This window comes from Macaca thibetana, unplaced genomic scaffold (genome assembly GCF_024542745.1).
Source record: "Macaca thibetana thibetana isolate TM-01 unplaced genomic scaffold, ASM2454274v1 unplaced_scaffolds157, whole genome shotgun sequence".
In the NCBI taxonomy this organism is placed as follows: domain Eukaryota; kingdom Metazoa; phylum Chordata; class Mammalia; order Primates; family Cercopithecidae; genus Macaca; species Macaca thibetana.
The window spans coordinates 29,246-43,645 of record NW_026088946.1 but is presented as its reverse complement, the minus strand read 5'-3'; the positions used below and the strand labels follow the sequence as shown (position 1 = coordinate 43,645).

General features: G+C 52.5%; 1 protein-coding gene and 1 long non-coding RNA gene across 3 annotated transcripts; one reads left to right on the top strand and one right to left on the bottom strand.

Annotated features, from left to right (window-relative positions):
- Positions 1–682: 682 nt before the first annotated feature.
- LOC126947346 (ral-GDS-related protein-like) lies at positions 683–12,126 on the bottom strand. Of its 2 annotated transcripts, XM_050778017.1 has the most exons (13): positions 11,926–12,126; positions 11,385–11,495; positions 9,141–9,313; positions 7,577–7,770; positions 7,136–7,452; positions 6,152–6,367; positions 5,676–5,779; positions 5,114–5,183; positions 3,484–3,558; positions 2,922–2,996; positions 2,307–2,330; positions 1,832–1,953; positions 683–1,323 (listed from the first exon to the last, which is right to left on the bottom strand). In XM_050778017.1, exons 1-13 carry the CDS (start codon positions 12,064–12,066, stop codon positions 1,284–1,286), a joined length of 1,662 nt encoding a protein of 553 aa, XP_050633974.1. In that variant the 5' UTR covers positions 12,067–12,126; the 3' UTR covers positions 683–1,283. The 2 variants fall into 2 exon arrangements, with proteins under 2 accessions (XP_050633974.1, XP_050633975.1); XM_050778018.1 differs by lacking the exons at positions 9,141–9,313; positions 11,385–11,495; positions 11,926–12,126 and adding an exon at positions 7,896–9,093.
- On the top strand, positions 9,886–14,400 carry LOC126947347 (uncharacterized). Its single transcript, XR_007723027.1, has 3 exons — positions 9,886–10,015; positions 13,223–13,388; positions 14,346–14,400. It is a non-coding gene; the product is annotated as an uncharacterized LOC126947347 (long non-coding RNA).

The following is a 14,400-nucleotide window of genomic DNA, read 5'->3' as shown; positions in this document are numbered from 1 at the left end:
AATGGTTCATTGTTTCTCTTTCCCATGCAGAAGCTCTCAAATGATGTATAGTCCCATGTGTTTGTATATATATTTGTTAGCAGTGATTTTTGTGTCCCATCCGAAAAGAATAAAAAATAAGAAAGAAAAAGTAATGCCAAATCAATTGCATGGCCTAAGGTTTGCTGCCATAGATAATTTTTGCTTTTGTTTTCTTTCTTTTTTGCAAACTGCATGCATAGACACAAGTTTTGCTGAAATAAACTCCCACTTTTCTTATAGGAGCTTTGTGGCTCCAGGACTGGATTGAAGTGTTTATTTTGTGTTGATTTGGGGGTATCATATTTCAGACCCTGAAATGTTGATTTCTTTGACTTGTTTTTGTCTGATATACCACAATGGGGCTTGTATTCAAATTAAGCTGTGGGACATCCTTTAGATACTGGGTTCAAACAATTTTCTCCTTCCTTGATGTTCCCTTAGGGGAGAGGTGTCAGAAAGTCTGGGAAGATCCATAGTGGGAAAAGTTTATCTGTATTTCCTGGAGACTCGTGGCCAGCTCCCTTGTGCACAGGACTTCTGGAGAAGGCCAGCCCTACCACTGGCATAAATACCTCCCATCTCCAGCCCTTCAGTAAACATTTAAGTGATTCATTCAATATTTACAACTTAAAAAAGTGGAGTAACCCAGTGGAACTTGAATTTAACTAGAATTTAAGTTTGAGAGTAACTGGTCAGTAGAACAAGTGACATAGATTGGGTGACATACTGTGGTTTTTCAGTGTTTTTTTGTTTGTTTGTTTTATTTTTTGTTTTCCTTAAACAGAGTTAGCAATAATTAATTTGAATAAAGAAGGAAAACATTAAACGGTTGGCAGGTGTAACGCGAACGCTATTCCATGACTTGTTCAGCCATAGCCTCAATTTGACATGCTAGACGATGAATCCTAAAGACTGGTATACGGTTACTGCACTGGAGTTACTGTTCTCATTCCAACAACTATAGAACATTCTGAATAGTGTTTTAAACTTTTATTTTAACGAAAGTTAAGAAAAAACACCGTTACTTATACACTAAAGAAAATAAACATAAAATGGTTTCCCGCCTGACATGCAAAAGTCCCATGACCTGATCCTGGCCAGCAGGAGCAGCTGGTATTGAGGAGCGGGGTCAAGATATAGCTGAGCTGCCAGCCACCTAGATGTGATTTCCTGGTGTCTCCGGTCTGGGTGAAGGATGATGCAGAGCTGGTGTTCTGGCCAGCATCCCAATAGGGCCCCAGCCACTGCAGGATGTTTCCAGCCTACTGGGATTCGGGCTCCAGCTGACAGGACAGCTTGTAGCTGCAGGACAGAGAGGCAGCTGTGAGGCCACCATGAGCCACACATCGGGTCTCTTCTCATTGCCTGCCCAGCAGGAATCCTGGGTCCCCAGCAGTCCCCATGCAACAGGGCTTGATGCTGGCAGTGGAGTCATGGCCATAGGCTCTCTGCAGCTGTCCACAGGAGAGCCTCCTCTAGGCCAGGTGGGGTGGCTGACACCTGTACTGTCAGTACTTTGGGAGGCTGAGGTGGGTGGATTGCTTGAGGCCAGGAGTTTGAGACCAGCCTGGACATCATCGTGAAACCCCACCTGTACCAGAACAAAAACTGGAGAAAAACCGGACACGGTGGTGGATAGCAGTAGTGCCAGCTGCTTGGGAGGCTGAGGAAGGGCTTGAGCCCAGGAGGCAGATGTTGCAGTGAGCAGAGATGGTGACACTGCAGTGCAGCCTGGGCGACAGTGCCAGACCACATTTAAAAAAAAATGGAGAGCCTTCTCCCACCCTCTGCCCATGTGCCAGGCCCTCACCTCTCCTTTTCACTGAGCTGCTCCATTCTTGAGAAACAAGTGACAAATTTCTCCAGAGGCCGAAGCCTGTAATTCATGGCAGCCACTTGGAGCAGCTGCATTTCTTGCAGAACTCGGACCTCCTAGAGACAGAGGAGAGGATGCTGACAGGGCCTGGGTGGAAGACACTGAGGGGACCTTTGGCAGGCAGGGAGAAGGGGCTGGTCCCTGGGGCCATTCTGTGAAGGGGCCCCATGCAGCCCCCAGCCTGTTCTCAGAGTTGGATGTGAACAGCCCCTCCGGCAGGAACTGGTCTTTGATTCCAGTGCCTTTCCCACTCTCTCCACTGGGATAGGTCTCCTCCTCCTCCTGTGTGTGTCAAACCCTCCCAGTAAACCTAAGATGTAGAGGATGGAGCCAGGGAGTGTCCTGCCCAGGGTGGACTGTGACGTCCACATCCCCAACCTCATCCAACGAGAATGCCCCAGCTGTTCACCTTCCTCCTCTTGTTGCTGTTGCCCTGGAAGTCAGATAGAGCCCATCAGAAAGGTCCCTGGCCCACAACAGCCCCACCCCATCCCTTCCCATGCTGCACTACTGCCAGGGCCACCAGGGACAGGGGATATGCACATGACAGAACATGAACCTGCCTCAGGCTCCGGGCTCTAGGGCAGAGGGCATGGGAGCTGAGGCTCAGGGACCTTCTGCCCCAACCCTCTGAGATGACAGACAGAGAAACTGAGGTCTCTCGTAGAAAGAAAGTGCTCAGTGACCCTGGAATTGCCTGCCCTTGGAAAGGCTCAATTTCACCCTCCTATTATGGGACTACCCTAGGGAGAGGCTGAGTCCAGCTCAGCCCACAGCTCAGCATCGTTGCAGTCAGGCAGCTCTGCAGCTTCACCACTCAGGGATAGGGACTGGTGACTGCCATGGAGCCTCTGTCAGTCAGAGGTAATGAGATGGGCCTGGCACCCCCTCCCACAGGAGCAGCTGTGAGACTCTCAGGAGAGGAGGTTTTCCAAGGGCTGAGATCTAAGGGCTCCGTCCAGGCCCCTCTCCTCCCAAGCCTCAGGATCCTGGTTCCCAAGCAGCCTGCCCCAGGCTCACTCACATCCAGATCATCCGGGATGGCCGAATCCAACCTGTGTAACTCAGTCAGAAAATCCCCCAGGAAGGGGACCACGCCCTGTGCCATGGAGGGGTGGGGAGGTGGGAGGGGTAGTGGTGATGAGTATTGACCCTGAGGTGAGGTGCCTGCCCAAGGCCCTGTCCCATGAAATCCCATCAGCCCCTGTCTCCCAGAACCCCCCTCCCCAGGTCTCCCAGTTGTAGCAGCCAAAGATCCTCAGCTACCTTTCCCAATTCTCTGCCTCCTCTATTCCAGCTGACCTCCAAGTCTGGCAGTCACTCCTAGTTACCTCTATGGTGGGATTTTAACAAGTCACAAGGGCCTGTGGTCCCAGCCTTACCCTTCCCCACATCCACTCTGAGTTCTGCTTTCCCAGACCCTTGCTCTGGTCTCTCCAATGGAGGTTTTCCAGGCCCAGTGGCCATAGGAGGACAGGGCTGGGGAGGAAGCCCCCGCTGTCTTGATACGGAGGTCTCCAGCTGGTGGGGAAAAGAGCCCTGTCCTCTGATCCCCTGCGGTCCCTCCATGCCACAGTCTCACTCACCTTATTCTGCCTCCGCAGCCTCATCTGGGCTCTCTGGGGGTTCCTCTCCTGGGTGGCCACCTTAAAGCTCCCCGCCTGCCAGGTGTCAGGGACAGGGACAGTGAGGCTGTCTTCCCTTCCCCCAGTTATACCCCAGCCACCCCACACTTGGAACCCCAGGGACTGGCGTGAGTCACCTGGCACAGTGTTCATACCACTGGCCAGCTCCACACTCCCTGTGTGTGTCACCCAATCATACAGCCAGGCCTCCCTGAGACTGTTTCCTCTTCTGTAAAGAGCCATGAAAACCACAGCTACCTCACAGGGCCTCCTGAGTACTGTTTCCTGTAGCTGTTGTCATTGTTCTCCCCCTCATCCCTCTGAGGAAGAACCATTCAGGAGCACCCTCCAATTGCTTTCTCTTCTCGAACCTGATTTCCACCCTGTGAGGCCCGCACTACAGGCTCAGCATCCCTTCATTTTCCAGATAAAGAAACAGAGACCAAGAGTGGGCAGTGACTCCCCAGGGCCCCAAAAGAGAGGGCACCTCCTCCCCTACTGGAGGCTCTGTCTCGGCTGCCTTCACCCCACATCCCAGCACCACCACCCATCAGGGTCTTGTTCTCTGGAGTCTCTGAGTGTCTAGGACTCCAGCCTTGCAGAGTCGTGATGGGAAAGGGACAGGGCATTTTAGGAGACCTGGTTAAATGGCACCTGCGTATCTGAGCCCCACCGGAGTCTCTGCCACACAAACTGGGTTTGCGCCATGCCAAATCCACGGTTTGGCCTCGTCAGTGATCCCCCAGGGGAGTTCCATGCACAGAACTCTCTCTTCCTCCACTCAGGATGTGGCCTCCTGAGGCGACATCTCTGACGGATATGGCAGGGTTTTCCAGAATCCTGGGTGGGGTGGCATGTTGCCTTCTCATTTGCATGGAGTTTCGGAGATCTGGTTGGGGAGGATCCCCTAGGAATGCATGGATCCCCCAGATACTTGTCATGAGCATGTGTCACTGCTAACTGGTGAGAATCCTGTGACACGACCATTTTCAGATGTCTGCAAAGGGCAGAGTGGGGAGTCCCAGCAAGCACATACATGTGTCCTGAGTTTGCCCATTGGTACTCATAGCTGGGCAGTCTACGGGACTCCCTGGCACATGAGCTTCCTCTGTTGTTGTTTCCCCCAGTGTGGACTGCAGTCCCTGCCCATGGAGGTGCACTGCAGACAGATGCAGCAGCAGAGGCCTGGCTTCCTGAGGAATTGCTGCCAGTTTGAGGAAGGAAAAAAGTCCCACCTACAATGACCACCCGCCAGCCTGGAGGAAGCTCCATGCCAGCAGCATTGACCAGCATGGGAGCCAGAGCCCTGCTAATGCTGCAGCTCATCACCCCCACTCAGTAGCCCAGCAGCCATTGCCACATCCCATTTCCAGGACCTCCTGTCCCCGTGCCCCCACGCGCCCATGGACCCACACACCTCTCCTCCTGTTTGCCCAAAGTAGGCCTGGAGGGAATTTTTCAAGTGCACTTTTTGTAGGTAAGTCAAAACATTACAAAATAACCACTGCACACCAGGTCCAATGCCCTTCCAAACTCACTCTTTTCTCAGACCCTTAAACACTTGTGCCGCATCTCCCAGACTCCACTGTACCTTGATCAGCAGGTCCCTCTTCACTGCAGTGTCCTTTTTGCAGAGTTCTTTTAGATATTTTGTGCTCTTGCTATGGACAGAGGAAAGAAAAAAGGGTAAATTTGGGAATCACGGGGGAGATTTGTGAGTTCCAATCCCTTTTGTTTGAAAACTCAATGAATCTCGGCTTCCTGCGTGAGAGTTTCCAGTGGGGTCATCTGATGACAAGGGCTCCAGAGGACCAGAGTGGGACTGTCGTGCTCCTCCCCTGGCCCATCTCCACTTCACATGAGCCCCCGCGTGTTCACAGTTAGCTTCCAGCTGGACACAGTTCCACTGCTGGGTACAAACACCTGAAAGCCTCCAATTGGCTCCAGTCTGTTCCTGATGGTTAAAAAACCTTCCTCCTGAGTTAGAAATCCTTGCCTAGGAGTCCAGGGCAGCTTAGTGAGCACACCCACCAGCCCATCCCTACCTCCACCGTCCCTGTTCTCCAAGAACCTTTCAGAGTCGTTGAGGGCACATGGGGAGACCTATGGGTCCCTAGGTCAACTCTGGTGCTCCCGTGGAGGGAGCTCCTCACCTGGACAGTCCTGCCCACGTCTTGTGTAGCCGATGTATTGGGTTGCTGCGCAGAGCAGAGACGATGGCGTGCACTGAGGAGAAGTTGTTGAGGCGTAGGCACTCCTGGAGAGGGAAGAGTGAGCTGTGAGGTCCAGAGTTGGAGTCCGACCCACTTCAGCCTCAGCCCTCTCTGCTGAGATCTCCCTTCCTTAATGAAGCAGAGGCCCAGAGAGCCTCAGGAGGGTACACCTGGGGCTGAGTGAATGTCACTCATCTAGGAAGATTTCAGTTCAACCCAAGGAAGGTCCCAGGTCAGAAGTGAGCAGCCACTACTGGGCCATGGGGGTCAAGGTCAGGGAAGCTCTGGGAAGAAGGGCTTAGGGGATGTGCAGGGCTCAGGCTAGAGATACAGATGCCAATCCTGAAAGTCGATGGCGGAGAAGAGGCAGTTCCCCATTTTGAGAGAGGGAATCCCAAGGCCCAACCATGGCTTACCCTGGCCACCTTGATCCAGTGCTCCACCACCCTGGCCCTGTCCTGGGCCCTCATGCTGTGGTCCCCGAGGCAGGAGGTGGTGACACAGTTGGTGAGCCTGTTGAAGTGTGCAATGGTGGCACAAACTGTGGGTGCCACGTGCTCACTCCCCTTCTGATGTCGTTGGCCCCAGATGGAGCCCATGCATTCGTAGAGTTCCACCTTCTTGAACAGCTCCTTTGGGGGAGGAGGAGAGTGTCACGGATACAGCACAGCCCAGCTCAGAGTCACCCACAGTCCCAGGCAGGAAGTGAGCTCACAGTCATCCACAGTCTCTGGCATGAACAGAGCTGGAGCTGAGAAAGCTTTAAAATATGCTCCAGACCTGTGGGAGTCCCTGCATTTGGTTTTCTGCGCACCGAGGGCCCTGAATGCATCATGGCCCAGAACCCAACAAGGGTGGAAAGTGAGAGTGACGTTTTCTTCCAGGCCATTCTCACTCCAAGAACTAGAAGGTGGCTCAGGCCTGCCCATCCTGAGGCCTCTACTTCCTCCCATCCCAATCAGCCCTCTACTCCTTCTCTCCATACCGGTGCAGTTTCCTTGCAGCAACTGCAACCTTGGGCTCTGTTTGGGTGTCTGCCATAGAATCTAATATGCATGAGATACCTAATAAGTGCTGAGGGTAGTGAGGCTCCTGAGCAGCTGGGTGAGTGACCCATGGCCCTGCCTGCCCCTCACTGATCACCTGCCCTGTCCTGCTTTCTGTCCATCCCCTGTCATTCAGTCTGCACAGTCACTCTGTGCAGCTGGCACGGGGGATTTCCCATCTCTGCTGTCCACATGCAGACAGGGAAGGCTTGTGGCTGAGGAAACTCATCCAGATCCCATGGTTGGTAAGAAGTGGGGCTGAAACTGGACCCAGGGCATTGGCTGCTCCTCAGGGAGAGGCTGGTCTGAGACAGCTGGTGCCAGACGCACAGCCTGCAAAGCCCAGCTGCTCACCGCATCTATGAGGGTCAGCTGCTCTGCCAGCAGCCTGGGAGGGAAGGTGGTGATGTCAGGCCGCTCCTCAGTGTGTTGGCTCTTGACAGTCCCGGGACAGGGACAGGGTGACTCTGGGGCTGACTGTGGCTCCAGCACTGTTCCTGGAGGGGGCCCTTTCCCTGGTGCTGGTGCTGGTGTTGAATGTAGATATCCTTGTGCATCCAGGGCTACAGGTGACTCTGGCTCCAGAGCAGGCGGCAGTTCCGCCAGCAGTGGTGGCGCTGGCTCCAGGGCCAGCATTGTTAATGCGTGTTGCCCAGGAGGTGGAGCAGGATCTGGAAAAGGAGAAAAGGTCACCATTCCAGTCACTCCTCACTGGGATTTCCAAGTATAGAAATGACTGGATGGAATTTAAGGGAATTGTACCCCGAAAACACCAGCCCTGGAAAGTCTTCTCACCATCTGGCTTGGCCTCCTTGGGCTCCGGAAGCACCAACTGGCCTAGGACAATTCCCTGATGGTCCTCCAAGCCCAGTCCAGGCCAGGTGAAGGTCCTGAAGGCCAGCTTTATCCAGAAAGATGACCGTTGCAGGGCCTGGCCGCAAACTGAAGTGTTTTCAGGGGGCCAGGTGAACAAAATGGAGCCGGTGGTGCTGGTGATGGAGTGGACAGCTGAGTCAGAGGCCTGGCCTTCTCCCACACAACCCTCCAGGGCACCCTTGTGTGGTTCTGGGTCCCTGGCCTCTTGCTGCCTGTGTAGAGGACAGCCCCACCCTACCCCAAGCCATCAGTGCTGTCCTGGAAGGGGCAGACCTGGCCATGTAGCAGGGCTGTACGGACCCTTCTGCGCCCCAGCGTCCCACTGACATTCTCTTCCCAATGGCCCTGGAGCACAGCACTGTGCACCTGGGCACTCAAGACTGCAGCTCCAGGCAGATTTGTGAGCAGCTTGCTCATCAAAGCTCCAGCTCTGGTCCTGGGGTGAGGAGGGTAGGGGCAGATGTTGGGTGGAGGAGGACAGGGAGAGCTGGGAAGGCACGGTGCTGGGGATGGGTCTCTCAGTGGCCAGTTGTGACCTCAACCTCACGTCTCCTTTGCAAGGGACCTAAGTCTCCATTTACAGAACTCACTATTTGCCTCGTGCAGGGGAAGTCCCCAGATGTCAGCCTTGTTGTGGGAATTACAAGACATATGAACCCCAGGGCTCCTTTAGTCTCTCCCCAGCCAGAGTCCACATATTTCCCCCCATGTTTTGTGGGTGAAGAGGCCCTTCAGAACCCTAAGTCCCCCCAGTTGATACTTGTTGGGCTCCGTCATTCTAGTCAGGATCTGGGAGGATGCCACCATACGTAGAGGAGGCCATGAGGGTTTCACCTCTAACATTCTGAAGATACCATTTGTTTATTGTGTCTACTGTGAGCACCTGACTCTGAGTAGAATTGAGGCCCAGGGATTGTCATCTGCCTTGTTTATGAAATTATGCCAAGTCACAAGAAGAACGATGCACAAATGAAGTGTTTTGTATGTATGTGTTGAATGAGTGAACCCCAACCATTGGAGAAACTCAGTGAGCCTCTCCAGATGTCAGAGTGGGCCTGTGGCTCCTTTTTCAGCATGAAGGGACCCCTCTTCTGTCTGTATCAAGGAGAAAGTCCAGCCAGAAGGAAACTCAGACATCGTTTACTAATGCCATTGCAGACTTGCTTTCTATGTGCCTTTCCAAACAGGAAGAGAGATGGGCCATTGTGGCAGAATGCTGAGAGCTGCTTCAGTGAGGGGGAAGAGAAAAGTAATAAACATGAATCACAGCACCCACAGCAGATTGTCCAGAGTTTTAGGCTCTAGGGACCCCTTTGTTTGCCGTGTCTTAGATCATTCAGTCCCTACAAGAACCCTGTGAGGTTCATCTTCTCATTACTCCCTGTTCCAGAGGAGCCAACTGAGGCTCCAAGAGGTGCATCTTCAAGACACAGCCAGTAGGGGATAGAGACACCTCAGTGCCTTGGAGGGGATGGACACTCACCTTCTAACCAGTAGTTCCAAAAAGTGTGGCACGGTGATAAAGTCCCAGGAGGGACCCAGGCAGGTGGCATAGGAGGAGATGGGTTTAGTTAGAAAGGCTGGAACCAGGGACTCCAACAGCTTCTCCCTTGTGCTGGGCTGGAAAGTTGGCATCCTGCAGATCTCATTTTCATACTAGGGGGACAAGGAGGGACATGAGAGTCAGTGGTAACACCATGAACCACCAGAGGATCGGGATCTGGAACTCACACCAAGAAGCATCAACCCTTGAGGGACTTGTGCATGTGGAGAACCTGGGTGCCCATGGTGAAAAGGGTTCTAGGCTTTCAAGGTAAAATTGCATGTGAGGATGGGGAAGGATAAAATGATTCATGCCTTCAAGGCATCAGCATGGTGAATGTGAGCTGTGGGGCAACAGCACCCTCTGTATCAACAGCCTGCATGAAGAGCATCATCCCTGCACTCCTCAAAAATCACCCTCATGGTGGAGAAGAGGAGACGCGGGCTTTTGGATGTCAGATGCTTGCTCAGCAGCACCCGGCTCAGAAGAGAGCACCTTCCACAGGGAGGACTGGATGAAATTCCCTCTAGGCCACCTGAGGCTCTGCTTCTTATATGGAAGGGAAGGGTCTGGGGAGGTCTCATCCCCTCCTTATTTCAGTGACAGCACACCGGACAAGATGCTCTAGAAGAACCCTTTGACTTAAAGGGATATGATTGTTTTTGTTCTTTAACATGAATGTGAGTCTGGAGAAAGAGCTACGGCCATCCCAGCCCTGGTGAAGGGGAAAGTGCCGGAAGACTCCAGGGTGGGAGGAAGCGCATCCCAAGGCCCAGGATCTGCCAGGCGACTCGTGGAAGAGAAAACGCAGGCAGGTATTGAAAGCGGGAAAGGTTACGGAAATGTATGGTTTAAAGTGGAAATGAAACAAGGTGATTCTCTCTGCCACACAGACAGCAGATTGACAGAAAGTTAAGAACATGTTAGTATTCAGGGGAGGTTGTGTTCAAAGAAGCAGCTACGTTCAGAGGCTGCTGGTGACTCTGTGAGCAGCTGGAGCCCTTTTGGAAAGTCAACTGGCTACACCTGTTGAAACTTGCTATCTGCACATCCTTTCACCCAGATTTCCCTTTCCCGGGTGTGTGTCTTCCGCAGGGAATTTGTGTATTTTATGGGTTGAATTGTGTCCCCTCCCCCAAATGTAACTGTTTCTATTCTCAACCCCAGAGACTCAGAATGTGACTGTGTTTGGACACAGAGTTCTCCAAGAGGTAATTCAGGAGAAGTGAGTTCATTAGGGTGGCCCCTAATTTAATATTCCTGGGGTTCTTACAAGGAGATGTGGTCGGTACACAGAGAAGTTCAAGAGAAGACCCTGTGCTGACTGAGATAGAAATCAGCCATCTCCAAGGCTAGGAAAGAGGCCCAGAGAAACCACCCCAGACTGACAGCTTGACATTGGGCTTCCAGTCTCCAGAATTGTGAGGAACCAGATTTCTGTGGTTAAGCCCTTCAGTCAGCGTGGCATATTATAGCAGCCCTGGCAAACTGCTCCAGCCTATTAGGACACACATAGGATTATGCTCCCTGCAGAAAGGCAGCCTAGAAAGGAAATTTAGTCACGACAGGCTCCACCGGCAGTGAGAAGCTGACCCGCTTTGGAACATGGCCTCCCTTAAGGAATATTACAGTGACATGCGAGGGTGCAGCTCCTGCCTGGTGGATCTGCAGGGATGAGTTCTCTGAGATGACACTCTAAACACAGATTCATAGAGTAGCTTCACCTTCTTTTGTTGCAATCACCACCCCGCCCGAACTTGTTTGTGTAAAAGTGTTGAGTTTTAAGTCCTGGAGGAGGTCTGGCAGGGGAGGGGTGCTGCCTGTTGCCAGAGATACACTTAGGGTGGGGGTTAAAATGATAACAGTATGAGTATGTTGCTACAGTGTTACCATTGTACTCAATTCTTGTAGCAACATGCTGAGATACTCCTGGCATAGCATCAAGTGAAAACAGAAGGATTTTCTCTGATCTTCCTCTGATAGGTGAAAGGGACTTTGCCTGTAACCAAGTTGCCACTGGGGACTAATGGCAGCCAGATTCCTTTGGGAGAGGACAGTGGCTCACTCAAGTGTGAAAGCCCTAGGACAGAGCCTAGGGAGTCCCCATATTCGTATTTGAGTCCTGGGCCCACCCTGGTTTTCTGGAGTCCCTGTCTGTGGAGACCCTTCTGTGTCCAGTCTCACCCCAGACCAGCACTGGCCGTGGTTGGTAGCAGGGGGCCCCTGCCCTTCTTTGAAGAAGATGGAGAAATGGAATCCATCCAACAGCTCCTGCTTGATCTGCTGTGTGGAGCTCTGCAAAGAGAGTGAGCCAAGCGAAGAGGTGTCAGTGGCTTTCCTGGTTAACCTCATAGTGGGACACCCCCATTAGAACTCCTCCCTGGCGCCCCCTTCCCCAACAGGATTTGGCACATTGGAGCATCTGCATAGACCTCCAGCCAGAGGAGCTGGAGGTCTCCGGCAGATGAAGCTTGAGGTCTTGGGATTCAGATCTGAGCAGACAAACTGTGTCCTCGACACTCACCTTCCCATCCTGAAGGCATGGTCTGGGCTGTGAAACTGACATACTGACCAGGCTCCCAACCCCGGACAACCTACCTGCTCCTGTCCAGGGAGGGCCCCTCTTCTCCTGTTTCCCCCAAACACATGGGGAGGGGCTCAGCACTGCCCTAGTGGGCACAGTTGAGGCCTGGCCTGGACGGGCCTGCCCTGGGCCCTGTGTTACCTGTGGGTGCCTTCTGGCAAAGGGCCAGAGGCGTCGAGGGTGAGGGTTGTACCAATGTCTATATTCTCGAGAAACAGTCTCATTTTGGCCTCTTCTGCAACGAGGACGTCGGCAGCATGTCGGGACACAGCAAGAGAACATGTTGCTCTCTCGAGTGTCGACTGCCAACTGAGCTGGAAATGGGGCTGTGTGTATAATATGGGTGCCTAGTTACCAGAATTCTAAGTTCTGTTGGGGTCTGTCAGTAAGGAAGTGAGGTCACATCTTGTAGGTTCCATCCTGTAACCTCCTCCTTTCCATAAGACCTACTCAAAGGCCCCACTGGGCTTCTGGCCGCTCAGCCTCCCCCATCAACTTCTTACCTTTTACCATTATGCCAAAGTGTGCCCCTTCAGCACGTAGGGAAGACCTGGATGTAACCAGGGTCCCAGGTTTGAGGAGACAGTTCTGGGTCAAACAACCTTTATCTTAGCAGTTGTGAGACCCTAGAGAAGTCCTTTGGTGTTTTGGGGCCTCCCCAGCATGCACAATGGGGATTACGCCAGCATCTCCCTCCTAGGGAAATCATGAGGCGTGTTTGAGATAGATTTATAAAACTCATGGTGTGGTGTTCCCTGTAGATATTTCGCACACTTACAGATGCAGGAAATTCAAAAAGGAGTGAGAAGTAGCATGGAAGAGAACTCCAGTGGGCCTGGGGTTCACAGTGTGGTCTCAGGAGAAGACACTTTTGCTCTGGGCCGCCTCTTTCATGCCGCACCAGTAGAGGTTGAGATTAAATGAAATTCAGGCATCCTCCTCCTCTGACATTGCACCTTCCAGTGCCTTCCCATTTTATTTAGACCCAGACACTGTGCCTCATCTCAGCCTAAGGTGGGCAGCATGCACAAAGACACCACTGAGGGGTTAGTGACTCCCTTCTGAATGATGGAGTATGACTCAGGTGATGGAATCACACTTCTGGGCTAGTTCAGGATGTTACAACAAAGAGCCATAGCCTGGGGATCTGATCAAAAACAGAATTATGTTTCTCCCAGTTCTGGAGGCTGGAAGTTGGATATCAGGGTACCAGCCTGGTCAGGCCTTAGTGAAGTCTCCCATCCCATTCACTGAGCTTTTACAGTGCTGTCCTTTCCTTGGAGGACGGCTCAACTTTAGGAGCATGGGTAGACTTCCATTCAAAGCCCAGCTCCCACTTGTAGCTTGGTGATCTTGAGGAAGTCATAGAACATCCCTGTGCCTGTTTTCTCCTCTCAGAAATGGTGTTAGTGAGAATTGCTTCCCTTTTTAATCACAGAAAATAAAGCATGCAAAGAAGTTAACTTGGTGCCATTGGGTGGCGAGTGAGAGCCCAGCAAACCAGAGACATCAGCTTGCCCACATCAGTGGTGACGACTGCGGAGAATGGGTGAGGCTGGGGCAGGAATCAGGCCAGCCTGCCAGAGCCCAGGAACGGGTGAAGGGTAAGAGTGAGCTCCTCACCCTGAATTCTCAGGGGACAGAGACATGCAGGGGCTGTGGGGAGCACAATCATCAGGGCTGCTCTCGTTCCCCTGGTTCCCTCCGTATCTGATGTGGTCCCAGGGCCCCTCTCCCTGTGTTTCCTCTCTGCCCTGCTTTCTTCCTGGCTGCCCTCCCAGGACTCATTTTTGGCCCTGATCAGGTGGAGTCTTGAGGTAACTATAGGTCTATTAGTAACTCCTCTGAGGTTCAACCCACCTTTTGTTGAGACCTCTGAGCTTAGTCAGAGACCTCCTCCTGCTGGGACCTGAGAGAGGGCTGGAGGGAGCTGACAGTGCAATGGCAGTTTTTCCTGGGGCTGCCGCTCCAGGGCCCAGTGGCAGGTATCTGCTGAAGTGGAGCTTTCTTTTGGGTCTCTGGGGTTCTGAGGTGTGATTTTCCCTCTGAAGACAGGCGGAGCCCCTGGTGGGTGCCTTCGCCTCAGAAATGGGTCCCCCTGAGCTGGGAGCTGTGCTCTAGCCTCAGTGTGCTAGGACACCTCTCACCTGGCCCTGCCCATTCTGGCTTCTGAAGCCCACAGAGAGGGTCTGTAGAAATTGCTAGATATGAAAGGGCTACAAATAAGTCACAGGAAGTGTATTTACATAACTCAGTGGTTTTCAGCCATTACTTTACTTTTATTCAGCAGAGGAGATATTTTAAAATGCGAATACCCTGTGTCACCCTGCGGAGATTTGGATTTATTTGATGGGGCAGATGACAGGCATCTTTGTTTTTTTGTTTGCTTGTTTGATTGTAACAGGATCTTGTGCTGTGGCCCAGGTTGTAGTGCAGTGGCATGATCATGGGCACTGCAACCTTGACCTCTCAGGCTCAAGGAATCCTCCCTTCTCAGCCTCCCAAGTGGGTGGGACTATGGGCATATACCACCATGCCATGCTAATTTTTGTGTTTTGTAGAGACAGGGTCTCACTATTCCACCCAGGCTGTCCTTAAAGTCCTAACCTCAAGCTG